At 40.3% G+C, this 12,853-nt stretch overlaps 1 protein-coding gene across 5 annotated transcripts in view; it reads right to left on the reverse strand.

Moving 5' to 3' along the window:
- Positions 1-3,321: 3,321 nt before the first annotated feature.
- ablim2 (actin binding LIM protein family, member 2) overlaps positions 3,322-12,853 on the reverse strand; it is a 113,541-nt gene continuing 104,009 nt past the window's right edge. For 4 of the 5 annotated variants that reach the window (XR_009808539.1, XR_009808540.1, XR_009808542.1 and 1 more), the window contains 3 exons: positions 11,690-11,846; positions 11,525-11,605; positions 3,322-8,109 (listed from right to left, as the gene is read on the reverse strand). Coding sequence is in view for 1 of the 5 variants with exons in the window: in XM_061913924.1 (XP_061769908.1) it covers positions 7,996-8,109; positions 11,525-11,605; positions 11,690-11,697; positions 11,786-11,846 (264 nt within the window). In the remaining 4 variants the exon portion in view is untranslated. The remainder of the gene's footprint in view (positions 8,110-11,524; positions 11,606-11,689; positions 11,847-12,853) is intronic. The other variant, XM_061913924.1, reaches the window with a different exon arrangement.

Genomic DNA, 12,853 nt, shown 5'->3' on the forward strand with positions numbered 1-12,853 from the left:
CTTTTAGACCTCAGACACGTATACCCATTCCGCCGTGGTCACGACTCTGCCTAGAAATCCTGTCCATGAAAATCACAAACAGGATATATGACAGAACACAGCTCTGGCGGAGACCAACCCCCACTGGAAACGGATTCGACTTACATCCAAGCAATCGGACACAACTCTTGCTTTGGTTGTACAGAGATTGGATGGCCCTCAGCAGGGTTCCCCTCACCCCGTACTCCCTCAGCACCTCCCACAGGATCTCCCGAGGGACCCGGTCATACACATTCTCCAAATCCACAAAGTACATGAAGACTATAGGCATATGCTCAGACCTTCTCCAGGATTCACGCAAGAGTAAAGAGCTTCCATAGACAATGCTTCGAGTAGGTGAGATCGATATCTTCAAGTATCCTTTTATACGGGGGGATTTGCTCAAATGGTAGAGCACCTGCTTCTCAAGCGAGAGGTAATGGGATCAATCCCTGCATTCTCGAAATGTCATGTTTTCACCATGTTCCTCTTGAAAACAATCATTATCTGATATGAATAGAGACAATTCTAACCCAAATTGTAAATAAAAATTGGCTCAAATGGTACATCATTTGCTCTGCATGTGTGTGAGGTAGCAACATCAATGCTTTCATTCTCTGTTGGTATTGTTCCTCACGCAGTAGTTTTTGCAATAAATTATAGTCTGGAATATTTTTAATAAACCAAAGTCTTAAATTGAAACCACAACCCTAGTTTGATCTTAACCCGTAAGTGAACAGTCCAGTTTTCATTGATTGAATGTCCTGTGAATACAATGAGGTGTATGAATGACAACATCTATAGACACAATTTCGGTGGGTGAGGTCAATATTGGAAAATATGCGTTAGCTTTTAGTTTCAATGGAGGATTTAGCTCTAGTGTTAGAGTGCTTGCTTTACATGCAAGTAGTTGCCGGAATGTTGCAAATTGGTCTGAAATAGTTTTAACTAACCAAAGTCTCAAATCAACACCCTAACCCTAACTTGATCGTAACCCATGTGAGTAGATCACATTGACCATGGGTGTTGTTGTCACAGAAATAAGAACAGGCGAAGGTTTAAACAGGGGAATTAGCTCAAATGGTAGAGCGCTCGCTAAGCATGTGAGAGGTAGCGGGATCGATACCCGTATTCTCCAATATTATGTTCTTAAGCGTATTCTTCTTTAAAAAAATCATCGTCTGAAATTGTTTTTGTAAACCCCAACGTCATATTGAACCCTAATCAGAAATCCTAATCGACATCAAAGTCTACTTGTACGGTGGATTTAGCTCAAATGGTAGAGCGCTTCCTTAGCGTGTGAGAAGTAGTGGGATCGATACTCGTATTCTCCAATATTATGTTCTTAACCGTATTCTTCTTTAAGCATGTGAGAGGTAGCGGGATCGATACCCGTATTCTCCAATATTATGTTCTTAAGCGTATTCTTCTTTAAAAAAATCATCGTCTGAAATTGTTTTAGTAAACCCCAACGTCATATTGAACCCTAATCAGAAATCCTAATCGACATCAAAGTCAACTTGTACGGTGGATTTAGCTCAAATGGTAGAGCGCTTCCTTAGCGTGTGAGAAGTAGTGGGATCGATACTCGTATTCTCCAATATTATGTTCTTAACCGTATTCTTCTTTAACCCCCCCACCACCCCAACCCCTCCTGAGTCGTTGAGGGGGGCGGGGTTTGGTGCTAGCGGGGTGTATAATGTAGCCTGGAAGAGTCAGGGTTGCATGGGATTTTGAGGAATTTGTTATGTTGTGTTACAGTGCGGATGTTTTCCTGAAATGTGTTTGTCATTCTTGTTTGGTGTGGGTTCACAGTGTGGCGCATATTAGTAAGAGTGTTAAAGTTGTTTATATCACAACCTTCAGTGTAACCTGTATGGCTGTTGAACAAGTATGCCTGGCAATCGCTTGAGGATTGTAATAGAGGCTTCACACAATACGTGACCGGCCGGCACGCACATTATGTTGTGTAACAGCGGCCACTACTACCTGTATCAGAAGATGTTATGGGTATTGCCATGACGGCCCGCCCTCAATTTTGCTGTCCGAGTCAAAATCGCAGCATGCATACCTCAAAGAATATTAGGGAAAGGCACTGAGGTCAGAAATCTCCAGGTAAATTCGGGAGAGTCGGTAAGTTTATAGCTGAGCCACCCCAGAGTGATCAAAGGGCCGCTACGGCTCCGGAGCCGGGGGTTGCCGACCCCTGCCATAAGTGAACAGTCCAGTTTTCATTGATTGAATGTCCTGAGAATAAAATAAGGCGTATGAATGACAACATCCATAGACAAAACTTCCTGTGGGTGAGGTCAATTCTGGAAAATATTTGGCAGCTTTTGGTTTATGTAGAGTGAAGACAGCCCCTCTCGCCCAGAAAGGAGCGCTGCCGCTTCTTCAAAACAGATAAGGAACTGGCCGCAACAGCTCAAACTGGAGTCCTTAAGACAAAACAAAGAGTTTACTAGCGGACATAATATAAAAGCAAGGCGGTCACGAGAAAACGCAGTACATGGGAAAATACCAGCTGCGTTAAACATGACTATATATTGAAAATATATCATTCTCAAAGTAGACATTCCGTGTTTTTTCAGTATGTGCTTAAAACAGTCTTCTGCCTTGAAGAAAATTGTTGACTGGTGGTTTGCGGAAAGAAACAAAGCATAGCACTCTTGACACACTCTTGACAGACAATGATCTTTAAATATTGAAAAATATCCTAGCACTCTTGCTGCGTACTCTTCCTCTCAGGGAATAAAACACGCTGGTCGATCCCAAGTTCTTTTGGATGACATATATTTTGAGTAAAAAGGACCCTGGAGACAGAACGGTACAATACCAAGTTTTACTGAAGCTTCAGGAGACCAGCCCTTACAATGCGACAATAGCATCAGCAAGAAGAGGTCTGAATCCAAACAAAAATAGTCAGCTTATGTAGAGTGAAAACAGCCCCTTTCGCCCAGAAAGGAGCGCGGCTGCTTCTTCAACACAGATAAGGAACTAGCCGCTACAGCTCAAACCGGAGCCCTTAAGACAAAACAAAGCGTTTACTAGCGGACATCAGATAAATGCAAGGAGGTCAGGAGTACATGGGAAAATACTAGCTGTGTTTAACATGACTATGCATTAAACATATATAATTCTCACAGTAGACATTCCATGTCTTTTGTCATAAAGACAATTGCTGACTGGGGGTTTGCGGAAAGAAACAAAGCATCTTGACACTCTTGACAGACATAGGTATTTGGACTGTATGAGTTTCAAAAAGAGCAGAGCAGCAGGTCAATGAGAGTCCAAACACTGGGATGGTTTGGATAAAGCACTTTAATAGCAGAGGGATGTTACAGAAACAAGAAACCATGACAACTCTTTTGGACTTTACAATGCGCAAAAATGCATCTGATATGTTTTTTTTTCTTCTCCAATAACGAAAGCATCTTCCTTCATGCCACAATGAAATCCCGAGATTTCCCGTGTCGTTCGAAGCAAAAATAATCACACACAGTATTGACGTTGAAACCTGTCGACATGCAGAAGGGCTGGTATACAGAAATATATATACTCCGCTAGCATGTGTAGCACACGTCGTTGTTGCAGTCTTCTACGCAATGATGCCTTCAAGCCACAACCAAAGCAGAATAAATACGTGGTCAAGTGTGTGTGCATGTATGTACAGTACACACACACACACATATATATATATACATACATGCACACCTGTTCAAAAACAATTAGACCGAGCTAAGGCATTTCAAACTCCTTCAACCATTGATGTGACCTACAATCTGTAAAACTACATGAAGAAAAACTAAATTTTTTTAAGGGGAACAATTTCAAAACGGGAGATCTTGCCCCAAGTGGAGGAGTTCAAGTACCTCTGAGTCTTGTTCACGAGTGAGGGAAGAGTGGATGGTGAAATCGGTGCGGCGTCTTCAGTAATGTGAATGCTGTATCGATCCGTTGTGGCGAAGAAGGAGCTGATCCGGAAGGCAAAGCTCTCAATTTACCGGTCGATCTACGTTCCCATCCTCACCTATGGTCATGAGCTTTGGGTCATGACCAATAGGACAAGATGACGGGTACAAGCGGCCGAAATGAGTTTCCTCCGCCGGGTGGCGGGTCTCTCCCTTTGGGATAGGGTGAGAAGCTCTGTCATCCGGGAGGAGGTCAGAGTAAAGCCGCTGCTTCTCCACATCGAGAGGAGCCAGATGAGGTGGTTCAGGCATCTGGTCAGGAACCCTAGGGAGGAGTTTAGGGCACGTCCGACCGGTAGGAGGCCACGGGGAAGACCCAGGTCACGTTGGTAAAGACTATGTTTCCAGGCTGGCCTGGGAACGCCTTGGGATCCCCCATTAGGATCTGGACAAAGTGGCTGAGGAGAGGGGAAGTCTGGGCTTCCCTGCTTAGGCAGCTGGCCCCGCAACCTGACCTCGGATAAGCCGTAGAAAATGGATGGATGGATGGATGGAATTTCAAAACGTCCAACAGCCTGCACACGCTCCGAGTTTTTGGGTTAAGAGTATAACTGGATTCTTTACAAAATATATCTGAAAATCTGTCAAGATTGCAGGTCCCGTCAGACATTGGGTCGGATTGAGGTCTCGATGAGCGATTCTAAAAACGATTTATCATCTGGTGAAACAATTATTTTGTTCATTTGGACGTGTCCCTCGTTGTTATGCCAAAAGATGGAATGTCCTTGTCAGCTTTCAAGCCGAAGCTTTGAAGATTCTGTTCATTGACTGGTATTTGGAGCCTCGGTTCCAGCTGAAGAAAAACAACCCAAACCATGATGCTGCCACCAGCATGCTTCACTGTGGGTCTGGTGTTATTTTGCTAAGTGTTGTGTTTGTACCAAACATACATTTTAGAATTATGCCCCCGACCCCAAAAATAAATCAACCATGGTTTATTTGGACCCAGACTCTCGTTTGAGTCACACATTACGAGTGTTACTAAAGCGGCCTTCTTTAATCTTCGTAATATTGCTCAAATTCGTTCGACGCTGAGATCATTATTCATGCGTTCGTTACGTCTCATGTCGATTACTGTAACGTATTATTTTGGGGTCTCCCCATGTCTAGCACTAAAAGATTACAGTTGGTACAAAATGCGGCTGCTAGACTTTTGACAAGAACAAGAAAGTTTGATCTTATTACGCCTGTACTGGCTCTCCTGCACTGGCTTCCTGTGCACTTAAGATGTGACTTTAAGGTTTTACTACTTACGTATAAAATACTACACGGTCTACCTGTATTGTACCATATGTCCCGGCAAGAAATCTGCGTTCAAAGAACTCCGGCTTATTAGTGATTCCCAGAGCCCAAAAAAAGTCCGCAGGCTATAGAGCGTTTTCTAATCGGGCTCCAGTACTCTGGAGTCCCCTCCCGGTAACAGTTAAGAAATGTACAAGCATTTAAGTCCCATCGTAAAACTCACTCTAGCCCCCCCTTTTAGACCAGTTGATCTGCCGTTTCTATTCTTTTTTGCTCTGCCCCCCTCTCCCTTGTGGAAGGCGGGGGTGGGGTGGGGGGGGGCGGGCACAGGTGAAGTGCTCGCTGTCCAGAGTCAGGATCTGGGGTGGGCCGCTCGCCTGTGCATCGGTTGGGGACATCTCTGCGCTGCTGACCCGTCTCCTCTCGGGATGGTCTCCTGCTAGCCCCACTATGGCCTGGACTCTCACTATTATGTTATATCCACTATGGACTGGACTCCCACAATATTATGCTAGACCCACTCGAGGTCCATTGCATTCGGTCACCCCAAGAGGGATGGGTTCACCCACATCTGCGGTCCTCTCCAAGGTTTGTCATAGTCATTCTCATTGACATCCCACTGGGATGTGAGTTTTTCCTTGCCGTGATGTGGGATCTCTCCTTTGAGACACTTGTGATTTAGGGCTATATAAATAAACATTGATTGATTGATAGACAAAGCATTATTGTCGCATGCAGCTCCTTCTGTGGCCATGGTCTAGGCAGCCTCCCATTGAATCCAAATGTGAAGGGACTTCCAGTTCTTGGCAACGTCCCGGTTGTGTCATATTTTCTCGACTTGGTAATGAATGTCTTGTGTGTTCTTAAAAGGTATTTTGAAGGCTGTGGGAATTTTTGTGTCCTCTTCCCCTGGCTGATCAATCAATCAATCAATCAATGTTTATTTATATAGCCCCAAATCACAAATGTCTCAAAGGACTGCACAAATCATTACGACTACAACATCCTCGGAAGAACCCACAAAAGGGCAAGGAAAACTCATGCCTTCAAGTTCTGTGGACCATAACTCACAGTACTAGATATGGCTCCAAAATGTCAGGAAAAGCCTAGGAGAAGTCCATCCATCCATCCATTTTCTGCCGCTTGTCCCTTTCTGGGTTGCGTTTCGGCCGGAAGGCAGGGTACACCCTGGATAAGTCACCACTTCATCATGTTTAACTTTTATTTGAGGTTCTTAGGTGGCCCTTTAAATGGAGTTTTAAAGTGATTCACAATATCTGTTGTTTTTTTGTTTTTTTTTTCACTTCCCCGGATTGATTTTTTGTTTTTTCAAACGAGTTGTACAGTTGTCCGATAAGTAGGAGGCCACGGGGAAGACCCAGGACAAGTTGGGAAGACTATGTCTCCCGGCTGGCCTGGGAACGCCTCGGGATCCCCCGGGAGGAGCTGGACGAAGTGGCTGTGGAGAGGGAAGTCTGGGCTTCACTGCTTAGGCTTCTGCCCCCGCGACCTGACCTCGGTTAAGCGGAAGAAGACAGATTTGGAGTTGTACAGCACAGATTATAGGTCACATTCATCATGTAAAAGGTTTTAAAATTATTGATCTCGATCTAATTTTGTTTTGTCACAAAACAGCGGTAGGAAAACAAAGTGTTCGGATTTCTCCTATTTGCATTATTGTCCAGGAAGTAGCTTATAAAACACAATTATTAGCAGATATGGACTGAAATAATAAATATATGCCTGATAATAGCACGTTTACAGTGCAGCATACATTGGAAATAAAGTTCTCATGAAAATACACACCAAAAATGTATTTTGCTTTTACGTCTTTTACTATTTTGTTATTGAAGTTTTTTGTTTTTTTTAAAATATGCATTACATTAATAAATACATTTTCAGAATACATAACTGATTTGGTAATTATCTCCATGTGGTCAATCAAGGACATGGGATTATAATATAAATGTTTAGTGTTAAAAAAAAAAAGTTAGTCGGTAGCTTTATTTTATTTAGGTTTTATTTTCGCAAATTAAAATGTAACGAGTAAATATAAATGAAAACACAAATCAGAAATATTTACTGGTTGACCACTAATTTTCGCTATATCAAGAAATTACGTGGAATAGTTTTATTGCGCTGCACTGTATGTTTTTAATTGAACTTGTTTAAAAATGGCATTTTAAATCGTTAAATAAACATTGACTAGTGGGTTCTCCATTTGGCATCAAATACTCTTACTAATGTTAAAAATCATTATCAAAGCATGAGTAGTTCAGTTTTATTTTAGTTTAATCAATTTTAAAAAATGTTGTTTTGTTATTATCTGGCGGATGAAGGAAATTTATGTGAAAATATGTGATTGTTAATTCTCATATTTAATGTAACGAGATTTTATTTGACTATTTAAAATGTCATTTTTTTGTTCGTATCTAATCCTGCTTTCCTTGTTTCTATAGAATGAGTTATATGGTTTAAACAAAGAATGGTCTTATAATAAATAATACATGAGTGAGTAACATAGTTGAATGATTTCCTGCTAAATTATCATGAGAACAGTCAGCAAGTGATTAAAAAATCAGGCGAGTGGTCATGCAAAAAAACAAAAAACAAAAAACAAAACAGAAAGTCTATCATAAGTCACAGATGGTCGTAAAGCCATGAAGTGTATCATTGCATCGCATCAGGATTGACAAAATGGCGGTTCTATACTATAATGGCAAGGCATTACGTTGTTAATTTGTGGATCAGAGACTTTCCTGTCTTAAAAAAGGCGCGCCCTCTTCTTCAAGTCGTTCCTCTTCCATAGGGCCAGGCGGTCAAAGTGTTCTAGCGTCATTCCGAACACCCTCTGGAAGTCCTCGGGCGATAGGTGGCGCTAAAAAAACAAAAACATAAAACAAACAAGTTAACGGGTGGACGAGATAGCAGGAGACAGGACAGTACACTAAAGGCCTGTTGAACTCATCTGGTATCACTTCTTTACCACACCAGAAATGGGATAGGCGTACTGCTATGTTATGTTTGGCCCCTGAGGGCCGCTCCTAACAGTAAATTATTATTACACCATTTATTAGCACATTTTTAGTTAATTTAATATATATGCATATATATATATCTCTATATATTAGAGATGGGCGGATAGGCAATTATATAATCTGCAACCGCATCACTAAAGTCGTCATCCACCCGAACCAACATTTTATCAGAACCGCAACCGCCCGTTGTTATATATCTGGAGTCGGCGACCTTTACCACTAAATGAGCTAGTTTGACCCGTGTTACAAAGTGAAGAAGGCAATGGGAGCCGCTAACGTTCTCGCGAATATCCGATGGTGATCATTCAGATAACGGGAATAAGGGCGTGCTGTGAAGCCATTGCCTTTGACACCTTCAACAACATGTACGAACCGTTTGCCAGTCCAGCAACATGCTGTATGCAGCTTACGCAAACACACGTACAAGATTGAAGGGCAAACTGGGTGATACATAGTACACTGATGGTTGTGATATAAACAATTTTAACACTCTTACTAATATGCGCCACACTGTGAAGCCACACCAAACAAGAATGACAAACACATTTCGGGAGAACATCCTTACAGTAACAGGAGGGTTTGCTGCTAGTGGGGTGTATAATATAGTCAGGAAGTGTCATGGATGCAAAGGATTCTGGGTATTTGTGGTGTTGCGTTTATGTTGTGTTACTGTGAAGAGTTCTCCCGAAATGTGTTTGTCATTCTTGTTTGGTGTGGCTTCACAGCGTGGCGCATATTAGTAAGAGTGTTAAAATTGTTTATATCACAACCATTAGTGTACTCTGTATCACCCAGTATGCCTTTCAGTCCTGTGCGTGTGTCAGTGGAAGCCACACACAAGGTATTGCTGAACTTGCAAGTAAATTGTACATGTTGTAGAAGGCTTCAAAGGCAAAGGCCTCATAGTAGGCCCTAATACTTATTAACTGGGTGACTGCCGGCAGACATTCTTGAGAATGTTTATGTCACCAACTAATGTCTTCTTCGCTCTGTGACACGTGTCCAAAATGGCTCTTTGAACGGTAAAAGTTACCGATCTCTGAACCATGTATATCATGTATATCGAAATGGTTCAATCGCCACCCGCCCGAATCTATTTAAAATCTATTTTTTTGTCATGTCACCCGCCCGGAGTGGGGCTGGGCAACAATTAAAAATTTTAATCGAAGTTAATCGCACTATTTCTCCGATTAATCGCGATTAACTGCATTGTATACGCAAAGCCCAATAATGAATTCAAAAGTAGTGTGTAGTGCACCTTTATTGGAATATTCTCCCACATGAACAAAAGCGCCAAAACATTTGTTGTGCAAACACAATTTAAATTAGTCCTTGTTAAACAGTAGCAGTTAAATAGCATATTTTATGAAAATCAACTCAAAAAATGTAAATACAAACATTTAAGCTTATTGCCACTGCCAGGGTATTTAAGTTATCCTGTTTGTTATGGAAAATAAATATAATCTACATACAAATCTCTGAGCCACAATCATAACATCTGAACAGGCAATTTCTGAGGTAACAGCAGAAACATTTTTTTTTTATCAGGGATCTTATGTTTAAAAAACCTATATTATAGGTAGTGGGCTGTTTTAGGGAATTTTTGATCAAATTATCCGTAGTAGCAATATTAATAATGTTGTGTTTATTCTGCGTAGTGCACTTAAAATAATTATGACCATATCTAGGAATTGATATGATGGGAATTTTCCGATTGTTTGCTTGGTGCTTTGATAAACTGAACACATATAAATGGTACTATTTTGGATGTTATGAGCCAGGGAAAAAAAGAACTACCCTACCCAGCATGCAACAGGAGTGACGAGCATGCGCGGTAGCCCGGTATAGGTTGTGTCGCCATGACGGCATCTTGTATGTTGTGATATGCACGCTCTGAAAGTAAATGTTAAGAACTCAGCCAAAACTCCTCGTCTGCATTATTGATAAATAGACAGACAACACATATACTCCGCTGCTTCACAGGCCGCTGGATGTAGCCGGCAAAGTATTCCCATGCTAGCTAGCCGGTCTAGCAAGCACGCGTCATTCAGTCCAAAACGGCCCGATCTATCCACATTCAGAATTGTCTGGCGGTCGTAAGTGATCCCGGAGTGACCACGCTGTAAGCCAGCCATGAAATTTGCAGAATTGTCCGGTATTTATGCCACATGTTCCATCTTTACCAAGAGCCCCTCCACGCCGAAGTACATCCGGGAGATGCCATCTTGTTAAGAAAAGGCGTTAACAAAATAAAAGCATGTAAACAACATACGCAAATGTGCGATAAAATAATTGTCGGCGTTAATAGATTGATGAGTTAACCCGTAATTAACGCATTAATTTGCCCACCCCTAATATATATATATATATATATATATATATATATATATATATATATATATAGTATATGTATGGCCTTATTATTTTGCCGAGTTAGAGACAGACTGTGTGCGTTTGCACGTGTTTTAATACACGCAAATATTGTGTAGATCAGGCCCTTTACACACACACATATATATACACAAACATATTTACAGTATATGTATGTGCTTTTTATTTTGCAGAGTAAAAGACGACTCTTTTTGTGTGCGGCATCAAGTTTACACGTGTTTTAGTACCTGCAAATATTGTGTAGATCAGGCACACACACCCATTATATATATATATATATATATATATATATATATATATATATATATGCATATATATACTGTATATATAGACATATACACACACACACACACACACATACATACATACACACACATATATATATATATATATATATATATATATATATATATATATATATATATATATATATATAATGTATATATATGGCCTTTTTATTTTGCTGAATAAAAGACAGACTCTTTGTGCGTGTGACATGAAGTTTGCATGTGTTTTAGCAGATGCAAATGTTGTGTAGATCAGACCCTATGCACACATACACACATATATATATATATATATATATATATATATACACATATATATACATACATATATATATATATACACGTATATACATATATATGTATGTATACAGTATATACATACAGTATATATATATACAAACATATTTACGGTATACTGTACGTATGTGCTTATTACTTTGCTGAGTACAAGACAGACTCTTTTTGCGTGTGGCATGAAGTTTGCACGTGTTTTCATACACACCAAGTGTCATACCTTGAGTAGATCAGAGGGAAAACATTTCAGTCACTTTGAGAAAAGAACCATGATGATATTCACCTCTAGTCGTGTGCGATCAATGTCTCTGGGAAGTTTCACTTTCACTCTGTGTGTGACTGCCAGTATTTCATAGGGGTAGACCTGCAACCAATGGAGGAAAACAATATTTCTTCATTTGATTGTCAAAACATTTGGAATGATTGGATGGAATGAGTCAAATCTTACCTTGTATTCTGGGAAATAAAGAAAGGAAAAAGTAAAATGAAGTCATGACGTTTAAAAAGCTGTCGGCTAGAAGGAAGCCATGAGATGTTTATTTACCTCTCATGCCTCCCCAGCTGTGAGAGTCTGGATCAGCGTGGTCCTCCATCATGTCAGCAGCCTGTCAGGAAACACACGAGGAAAAAGTCCTTCACTGGGGGAATCAGGAATATCGTTTATGCTACATTTACATTTTTGAAGTAGGAAACTTTCCATGAAAATCAACATTAAATTATCAAAATTAAATCTACATTCATACATTTTATTTTGAAAGTTCATATTTGACATCAGAAAATGTTTCATGGAAAAAAGTTTGCAAAAATCATAGATATGTATGTGGAAAAAAATTATTGAATGAAAGTCATTCCACAACATTTATATCTATGAATTTAAACCTTGGCCCTGCGATGAGTTGGCGACTTGTCCAGGGTGTACCTGGCCTTCCGCCCGATTGTAGCTGAGATAGGCACCAGCGCCGCCCGTGACCCCAAAGGAAATAAGTGATAGAAAAATGGATGGAATTCAAACCTTTTCAAGTAGGAAATGTTGCATTGGGTCAGTATGTGGTATGTGTATGTATATATATATATCTATACACACACACACACATACATATATACACACATTTATATATATATATATACTGTATATATACCATATTTCCTTAAATTGCCGCAGGGCATATAGTATGCGCCTGCCTGCGAATACTATATGCCTAAGTCAAACTCGCTTCCCAAAATAATAAGCAAATGCTTAGTATTACCGCCTGGTCAAACTCGTGACGTCACGAGTGACACTTCCCCTGTCATCATTTTCAAAATGGAGGAGGCTGATTTCAATACCGGTAATTTGAAATCGCATAAAGGGAAGAAGATTAAGATCTATTCAGTAGGATTTAAGGTCCAAGCTTACATCACACTCAAATTTTTACTGCATACCTTTGGTGAGTGCCGGAGTGAAAAGAGGTTTTAAAATAATTAGTGCATGCTTACTTTTACTCCATGCCTTTGGTAAGCACAGGAGTGAGAATAGGTTTTAAATTAATTAGCGCCCCGGCGGCAATTCAAGGAAATACAGTATATATATATATATATATATATATATATATATATATATATATATATATAT

The sequence above is a fragment of the Nerophis ophidion genome, linkage group LG10, assembly GCF_033978795.1.
Source record: "Nerophis ophidion isolate RoL-2023_Sa linkage group LG10, RoL_Noph_v1.0, whole genome shotgun sequence".
Taxonomy (NCBI): domain Eukaryota; kingdom Metazoa; phylum Chordata; class Actinopteri; order Syngnathiformes; family Syngnathidae; genus Nerophis; species Nerophis ophidion.